Here is a 9,709-nt window from a genome sequence, read left to right as displayed (position 1 = left end):
ATTATTTGATAAATGCACAATTCAGTTCAGTTCTTAGTATATTATAGTATAACGATATCTCTTAAACACTCGAGAGGCCTTAAAAAGGTTCAAGGATTTTTTTGTAATTTTGGGAAATCCGTTTATTCACTTTCTTGCAGAGTTAGATGAGAAAATTGATACCATCAATCTCATCCAACTCTCTGCAAAAGAGTGTATATATGTATAATCTGCAAGTGAAGCAAAAATATTATTCATATTATTCACTGCTGTAAGTAACAAAGATGGAGGCAATGAATGTGGAAATATATAACCTACATGACAAATCATAAATCTTCAAATTATGAAAGCAAACATGATTCAATTGTTAATTACTATAATTAATGACTGGCACTAGAAGAGAGGCAAGTTGTTTGATGTTGAGCAATCATGGATAAATAATCTATAATCTGGGTCCCAAAACAAGCGGTTCCCTCTGATGAGGATTTCAAAGAATGTGCAGAGAGGAATGTGTAATGTGAAGCTGAAAGTGTGAGAGCTTCACAGGTGGTCGTCTCTCTCATATGATATATTTTCACAGAGTATCGAGCTCAAATCCCACCTTTCATGTCACATGTTCTGCAGTTAAATATCCAGTCAGCATGATGTGAGGTAAATGAAGAAATGAAGAACATAAAAATTCACATCAACACTTTTAATTATGTATCTTCTCATTCTTTAGCTTCTCTTTGAGATGCAGTTATATTTGCTTATGTTTCAAAATAAAATTGTGTGACCAAAATGACCATCAGCCCAGAATATGGTGGCCCAGAGGTGCAAAACACAACAACAAAATAGTTGTTTGTGTGTATGTGTTTTCTAAAATGTTGTGTTTTCTATTTATTGCTCATTTGTTTTCTCTAATTTTGTTGTGTTTTTAAAAATGACATTTTATTTTATTTTTTTGTTGCCGTGTTTTCTGCTTTGGTCATTTGTTAAGGATTTTTCTGATTTTTTTTAATACCTAAATTAATAAGTTTAGTGTTTTTTCTGCAGTGTCTTATTTTTTTTTAGCTACAGTGTGTAGGATTTGGCGTCATCTGGTGGTGTGGTTGCAACCAACTGAGTACCCCTCCGCTCACTCCTCCCTTTCTAAGACTGCGGTAATGTGAGCTGCCTTGCTCAGAGGCCATCTTTACCATAGTAACACTACTACGTCAGACGGCGGCTGTTTTGCACTCTGCGGCTCACGGTACCACAGTTTCACAAGCGCGCCAGAGAACTATAGTGGCCTTCAGGTAACGTAAAAAGAGCCAGTGTTTGGTTTGTCCGTTCTGGGCTACTGTAGAACATGGCAGACTCCTTGAAGAGGACCCGCTCCCTATGTAGATATGAAGCGCTTTATCTAAGCTAACGAAAACACAACGATTCTTAGTTTCAGGTTATTATACACTAATGAAAACATAGTTATGAATATTATATTCCATTTCTGCTAATAGATCCCCTGAAATGTGAAACACTGGTCCTTTAATGTGTTTTGTCCTGCACCTCTCAGGACCCCTGTAGCACCAGGGTGATGGTCCAGACCCGCCTGCCTCTCCTCCTCCATCCCAGCTCCACCTTCACTCCGCACTTTACATCATGTAGATTAGCCCCTCATTGTAATCCACGGTGTCATTGTAATCCTACTTTGAGTGACATTTTCAATAACTCCTCCCCTCCTGATCCTCTCTCCTCTTGTTGTCTCCTCTGCCACTCCGTCTACTCCTCTCATCCCGTCTGCTTCAAGGTAAGGCTGCTCTGCTCTTTAGTTATAATAACCCTCACATAGATCAGGAAATACACATGAATGATGAGCACTATGAGGATATTATTGGTATTATTTAGTGTGATGATTCAATAAAACAAAACCAGATACTTGTTTTCATTGGATGTTGAATGACAGATAACTTACACCAAGATTTTACATGTAATTGGTTGCACGTCTGGCATTCTAAGTGGCGGATTAACACACTCACAGAGGAGCTACAGGGCATCTGTGACTTTAAATCAACATCAGTATTCGGCTTTATGACATACTAAATTAACATTATTTGGCCAAATATGTGTTTTGTTTGTTGTTGTTTTGATTGGTTTGGATGAGTTTGCTTGATAAGTAATACTGTGTACTTTCAATGTACCAGTCAATGATTTTAGATATACTGAGTGCAGTCCCAGTTTTTGTCTCTCATTACCTTTACATTGAAGTCACAAGGTAAGCATTTGATTTTACAAAAAATAAATACCTAGTGATCACTGAAAACCCCAAATGGTTGTTTTATGAACACTAACGTCTGTACTGAAGGTATTTCCAAAATGCCCAAAGTCTCTTCTAACAACCTGGATGTAAAAATATTATTTTTTTTCACAATAAAAAATATTAAGTTGCACCTCTGTTTCCTAATCCAAACAAAGATGGGAGCCAGAAACGGCATGTCTTCTTGCTCAATTTGTACATAATCTGTGCATAACATTATTTTGTGTTTTATAAAAAGAGTCATAACCTTGAGAAACGAGTCAAAAATATTTTCAAAATATTTTTTCTTCTGGACAGCAGCAAGTTTTATTTAACAATCTTCTGGGAGTTTCAAATATCACCAGACATTTCTTTAGCTAAATATGGGAAGCTTAGCTCGGTGATTCCAATGTGATGGTAACAGGCTACATGTGGAACAAACTCGGGCTAGATTGGGTAATACAGTTTTATGGGAGAGTAGTGGTCAGTAGATATCTGCTGTATTATGTCAGTCTTATTTAAGAGGATGTCTGCTCCAATGACGAGTAAAAGAAAATCACTCTTCATCTTCAATATTTGCACTTCACTGAACCAAAAGAAAACATGTTTTACCCTATGACACCACCTGTGTATCATTTATGTATATTTTGTAATATATCAATAACTGAATTAATGCATTTCTGATCCCATGGCCTCTTCTTAACAAACTCTAATATGAACAAACTGAATGTCTGGACTGTGTTTGTGCCGATTCTTCTTTCTTCACAGTGTTAGTGAAGCTGCTTTGAGACGCTGCAACCATGGCTGCTGTAAGTTTCACTACTCTGCACCAAATCAAGAGCACTTGAGTGTCTCTTTGTCTCTGTTTAAGCCAGTTTGTCAGTGTCTGGCCTCACTTCACTTCACTGCTTGGTCCTCCTGGGTTAAAAGCATCAGCTGTTGGAGGTTTGACTATCAGCGCATGATGTTATTGTGCCAGTAGATGCTGGCTCTGGGATGGACCCTTGAGCTGTTTTTAAGAAGTGGCTTTAGAAGTCCTTTCTGTAATCATGTGAAGCAGATTAACGAGCCGGGCACTGGTGTGCATCGTTTGGGGGTCTGCTCCGGCTCACATTGGGTCATTGTAATGAGCTGCCATTGAAGTATTCAGTCAGGAAATCTAAAAAAAACTGCAACTATGAGGCTTAAAACAGTGATGTTAAAGACAAACATAAAGGAGGATTTCAACCAAATTGGTTTGTTAGTGTATGGCAATGACTGATAATAACCTGTATATGATCTTTTCTTTTCTTTTTCACATTCATCTTTATGCAGACTGGATCTTTCCGTATGGTATCAGAGGATGAGCAGGCCATGAGGTCTAAGCTGGAGCATTTGACAGTGAAGGATCATGGGCCGGTGTTTGGGCCGTGCCACAAACTGCCTGGACACACCGTGCAAAAGGTAAAAAATATATATATATATATAAAGATAATTTCAAATCAGAAGCCAAGTCCACATTGTTCATTTTTGTCCCTGCAGGCCCCAACGTTTGTCTGATGTGTTTTTCGTTTGTCCTCCAGGCGAAGGATGAGCTGAGTGAGACGGAGGAGAGCCGGGCGTCGTCACTGAAGGACCTGCGGGCCGTGATGAAGGAGAGAGCAGCGGAGGGAGACGACCTGGCCAAGCTGGTGCTGGAGCGCTTCGGTGACAAACCGGACTCTCTGCTGCTGCGCTTCCTCAGAGCTCGCAAGTTTGAGGTTGTCAGAGCCCACGAGCTCATGAAGGGTCAGTAGTTAGTATACTGTTTCATTTCTATTGCAAGCTGAGATATCAAAAGTGATTTTTTTTTTCTTTGTTTCAGTTTCTGCAGACATTTTCCAATAGCTTCAGTAATTGAGGGCGAGAGCTCTTTTGTGCTCCCGGTTTGCACGAATCCTGTCCTCCACTGAGACAGGGCGGCATGTGTTCATTAATTGGATGCTTCTGAGTCTTCCCTGACAAAGCCCTCCTTTGTGTCCAAATAGGACAGCAAGTTTACTTTACTTGTGAACCCACAGTGTTCTCCTGGGAACTCCACAGCGCATGCACTGATTGTGTCGGTCTGGGAGATGAGATTAAAAAGTAGAGTGGTTTGACACTTCTACAGTATGAGAAGATAACATGCTTATGACTTGCTTATTGTTTGTGTGATTAGGACTCATTGTAAAACTGTATTTGTGATTGTACAAACACAAACGCACAAACAGACTAAATTAATTTGCAATTATGCAAAGTTTAACCTTCAATCAGCAAACTTTCAGACAAATAACCTGCATGTAAAGCTCCCATCACCCCGAATTTATAATCTAAGCTTTAGTCTAATACTCTAAACTAGAGCTGGGCGATATGGTCATAATCTTCTATCACCATATACTGTAGGTGATTTCATATCTCAATAATAACAATGTATATCACGATATAGCACGTTTTCTGGTAGTTCAATATATAAATAGACTATATGAAATAACCACATGGTAAAGCTTATTTCTGTATATTCCTATGTGAATTAATTACTTGACAAATGAAAAGTATTTTCTCATTTAATTAAGAACTTTAGTGCAAAATGACCATAACAGTGGCATGTGAAATTATAGTGAAATTAAATAATAAATATTTAGTTTGTTTTCCTACGAATATCCAGCAACACGTGTCAATTTCCGCTCGTTACATGCATACAGTCTTTTTAAAATAAACTTCCAGAAACAACTTGGTTAGGTTTAGGCAACAAAACGACTTAGTAAGGTTTAGGAAAAGATCGTGGTTTGGCTTAAAATAACACTGGAAGTGGCGTTACCTAAGTACGTAAGTTACGTGACAAATAAATGAACGTTGACTTCTGGTTTCACACGGGATACGACGCCGGTCTCCTGGGTGAAAGTCCATTAAATTTAACAATTTAAGTGGATTACATACGAATTGATTTTGTGGGATACACACGAATTACAGTGCATTACTTGTAGTAGGTATAGCTATGAACAGTGTATAAGAACAGTCAGACTGTTTACATGCATGCACACAAATACAGAGTAATCCAATTAAGACAAGGGTTCGATCATATTTTCTGATAAATTTTAGTTATTATGTGCTATTACTAATTTAGATAGCATAATTGTGTATCATGATATCTTGATATATGATTTTATGATGGTACGATTCCATTGAAAGACGATATATTATCATGTAAGGGATAATGTACAGCGAGCCGGTCATTGTTGTGAAAGAATCCCCGACATGGCGGTGCAGCATCGCCCTGAAGGGGATTCTTTCAGAAATTACAGACTGCAGAATGCCGTGATTGACCAATCAGAATCGAGTATTCAACACAGCCGTGTAATAAATTTAATTATCGTCCAGCCCTACTGTAAACCTACTTTACTACTGTAAATGTAAACTGTAACCACAGACTCTACCTGAATCTCTAGCTCACAAATAATCCAGAATTCACTCGGTCAGGGCCAACAAACATAGTTTTAGTTTGTTTGTTTTTTGTCTTGCTAATGCTGTGAGAATATTTGGTCCCCACAAAGGCATAAGAACAAGAAAACACACACACACACACACATTCATGAATGTAGAGAAGCAGGACTTGTTAGTGTGAGAGGGGAATGTGATGTGAACGTGAACTTCTTTCGTGGGGTTAATTGCTGCTTGTGAGTAAAACACTGAACACACGTACAATACACACACTCTGGGTTAATTGGTGCCTCGGTATGAAGAGGCTTACAGCAGCACTGTAGATACACAGTGGTGTCATTGTGTTTGGCACATCAACAACCTGCACCGAACACTCATACTGTACACAAAGAGTTTGTGACCCATTAATGCCCGATAAGAGAATGCAGCTCATCTTTTAGTTGTGATGTGTGTGTGTGTGTGTGTGTGTGTGTGTGTGTGTGTGTGTGTGTGTGTGTGTGTGTGTGTTGGGTGTCATCTAGGTTATGTGCGCTTCAGGAAGGAGTATCCCGAGCTGTTCGAGAACCTGACGCCGGAGGCGGTCCGCAGCACCATTGAGGCGGGTTACCCTGTGGTTCTGCCCAGCAGGGACAAGTACGGCCGCGTAGTGCTGCTCTTCAACATCGAGAACTGGGACCTGGAGGAGATCACATTCGATGAGGTAGAGCCGTAAAGCAACGTCAAAGAGCACAGCTGCAAATTACTCAGTATTTGTTAATAAAATAAGTCTATGTGTGTCACAGATCTTAAGAGCGTACTGTGTGATCCTGGAGAAGCTGCTGGAGAATGAAGAAACCCAGATTAACGGCTTTGTCCTGATTGAGAATTTCAAGGGCTTCACCATGCAGCACGCCTCGGGAATAAAGCCGGCTGAGCTCAAGAAGATGGTGGACATGCTGCAGGTCAGAATCATAGACTGGATATACGATACGATACGATACGATACAACTTTATTGTCAGTTTGCATATAAAGATGGACGACTTGACAGCTCCCCAAAAGTGAAGCCAAAACATCTTGATCGCCCCCTGGTGGCTGGCTGCAGTATAGCTCATAAATCCCAGCCCCTCCATGTTAGTGGATGGGACATGGGACAAAATAAAAAGTGAAAGTGCACATCTAATAAATTTTGGGTAGTTCTTATCACGCTGGTGTTAATTTTTCTTATAAGTTTGGTTTTAATTAGTTAAATGATGCTATAAAAAGGGGGTGAGACGTCATGATTGACAGCTGTGATTGACAGCTGCTCTGAGTGAAGTAGTCGCAGCTGGAGGCTCGGGAATTGTACGAGAGGAGATGTAACTTTATCTTTCCTTAACCGTCACGAGTCTGTGTAATAGAATACATCAAAAATGTAGATATAGAGATATTCTGGTTAGTTGTTGTGTCTTTCTAACGAAACAGCTACTGTGGCTGCTACGTTAGCTCGGCAGAGTGTGTAGGCGGGACCTCGATACCGCGGCTCCACCACTACTACTACTACTGAGCAGACTCTGGTTCCAAATGATGTCAAAACCTCAAGATGGCAGCTCCAATATCCGGGATATTTTGGCTTCACTTTTGTACAGTAGGAGAAAGTGGAGACACGTTGCCCATCTATCTACTGTATATACACTCTATGGTCAGAACAGACTCGAACAGGAAAAGATGAGAATTTCTTGATGAGCACCCTCAGAATTGTTTTTCCAAATCGTTTGTGTGTTTTTGTGCAGGACTCTTTCCCTGCCCGTTTCAAGGCGGTCCACGTTACCCACCAGCCCTGGTACTTCACCACCACGTACAACGTGGTCAAACCCTTCATGAAGAGCAAGCTGCTGGAGAGGGTAACGATGGAGGACTATCAACCCTTTAATCCAAACATTCACTTTTGTCATTCAATTTGCATCTCCTCTGAATAATCTCCATAACTTCCCCCAGGTCTTTGTTCACGGTGACGAGCTGAACAATTACATCAAAGAATTCGACGCAGACATCCTTCCGTCAGATTTTGATGGGAAAGCCTCCGTCACAGACTGCCAGGCCATCGCCACCAAGCTTTTTGGCTCTGAAGACACCGCTCTCTGAAAGAACCTCCCATTTCAAACCCAAGAGTTATAGTGTCCTTCGCCCCTAGATGCTTCTTTTGTGATCAGATCAGGTCTATTGTGAAGCTAGGTTGACATTTTGTATTATTATTCAGGCAGTTCCTACGTTGGCAAAAAGAAGTATCTAGAGTTAGGAGCAGGGGATGGTTTACAAATGAGTATGGTGATATAAATGGGAAAGAAAAAGGATGTTTAGATGTTAAAGAGAGAATTATTGATGGTAAATATTTGTTGTTTTACAGCGCTGACAGTCATTATTACTTTACAAGCAGAGGGAAAACGAGAGGGTTGATAATGTGAGTCAGTTTGGTTTGAATTATTCGCCTTAAGAATGAATTTCACATCACACAGAGCAGCCTTAAGCCTCCGATCCTGTCAGTGGAATGAGAACAGAAGTGTCTCACAGTCTCAGGGGTTTAGAAAGATATGAAGAGGGATCATGATAATGGATTAATGGATACGCCTGCATTTTATGATTGTTTCAGGAGCATCAGCCTCCTGATGCAGTGCCACATGGAAACAGTTCTTTGTCTCAACAGCCTTGTTGAAGTTGTGACTCTCAGATGCCTGATGTACCACAAACATCCAGTCTGCTATTTGCACTGGATTGGGAAATTTTCAATTAAATTGAGCTTTTTGTGCCTGTAGTTTTATATGAATTGTCTTTTTTTATCATTTGCCTTCCTGTTATTTCACTTAACCTGATGGGTGTTTCATTACGCAAGATTAAGAAGTTAAACTATGAAATCAAGTTTATTTTCAGCTAATTCTGTTTCATAAAGGAGGTTTAAATGGGTCTGATTTAACTTACCACGGAAACCTATCCCTCCAGACCAGTGGTGGAAGAAGTACTCAGATATTTTATCTTTTTATTTATACTTTTACTTAATACTCTTGTTTCAAGCCAGCATTATTTATATAGCAGATTTTGTTCCAGGTGGAAGCACAATGTGCTACATGTAGAAGTCCTACATTCAAAATCTAAGTATAAATACAAAAGTATAAGCATCGAATAGTATACTTAAAGTACCAAAAGTAAAAGAATTGCAGAATGACCCATTTCAGAATAATGTGTATTATTTAATTGGATTATCAATGAATTAATGAATCATTAATAGATCAATGCATGTATCACTTTGATGTTGCATAAATAAGCAGTGTAGTTGTGGCCCCTTGTTGCATTTCAGAAGTGAAGGTGTTGTTAGCAGACAGTTTCATTTCCATAACTGTTTGAGGCCCAAAGAGGTAAAATGATCTGATATTTCATAAAACAAAGCAAATATTTTATTCAAAATCCAAAAAATTTAAACAAATTTGTGTAGCAGAACTTTGTGTTTCTTCTTACCCGTCCCGTTGATCATCTCACGACCACTGAGATCCATCTTGTGACCCTTTGGAGGAGCCCGACCCCGAGATTGGGAATCATTGTACTAAACTACCTAACTGTATATAAAGTAGATAAAACTAACTCCACCTCGACCAGCTAACAGAAAAATGCTGCTTACAGATTAATGCATCAGTATTAATCTAATAATAATAATATATCAGTCTCAGGGCTGAAACAAGTACTTTTACTTTGATACTTTAAATACATTTTGCTGATAATACTTTTACTTTAAGTAAGATTTTGAATACAGGACTTTTACTTATATTGGAGTATTTTACATTGTTATAGTAGTACTTTTACTTAAGTAAATGATCCGAAGTCTGTATGTCACTTGAGCTAACAGCTAGAGTTATACAGTGGGGGAAATATTAAGAGTTTACTATGTGTTCACCACAAGGGGGCTCAACTGTATCATAAATTAAATGTCCAAATTCTGCAAATCCCATCCTTTAATTATAGGATTAACAGCCAAAATATTCACCATGTTAGCTATAAACCTTGATATTAACAAAACTACAACTTCTTCTACAACA

The 9,709-nt window shown here is 39.2% G+C and overlaps 1 protein-coding gene across 1 annotated transcript; it reads left to right on the top strand.

Moving 5' to 3' along the window:
• Positions 1-1,578: 1,578 nt before the first annotated feature.
• Positions 1,579-8,890, top strand: rlbp1a (retinaldehyde binding protein 1a). The gene is made up of 8 exons (XM_074620906.1): positions 1,579-1,747; positions 3,002-3,042; positions 3,548-3,676; positions 3,796-4,000; positions 6,190-6,368; positions 6,451-6,609; positions 7,418-7,528; positions 7,623-8,890. The coding sequence occupies exons 2-8, from the start codon at positions 3,034-3,036 to the stop codon at positions 7,767-7,769; spliced, it is 939 nt and encodes a 312-aa protein (XP_074477007.1). The 5' UTR covers positions 1,579-1,747; positions 3,002-3,033; the 3' UTR covers positions 7,770-8,890.
• The last annotated feature ends 819 nt before the right edge of the window (positions 8,891-9,709 follow it).

The sequence above is a fragment of the Sebastes fasciatus genome, chromosome 2 (genome assembly GCF_043250625.1).
Source record: "Sebastes fasciatus isolate fSebFas1 chromosome 2, fSebFas1.pri, whole genome shotgun sequence".
NCBI lineage: Eukaryota > Metazoa > Chordata > Actinopteri > Perciformes > Sebastidae > Sebastes > Sebastes fasciatus.
Note: the sequence above shows the minus strand (reverse complement) of the source record. Positions and strands in the feature narration are given on the sequence as shown.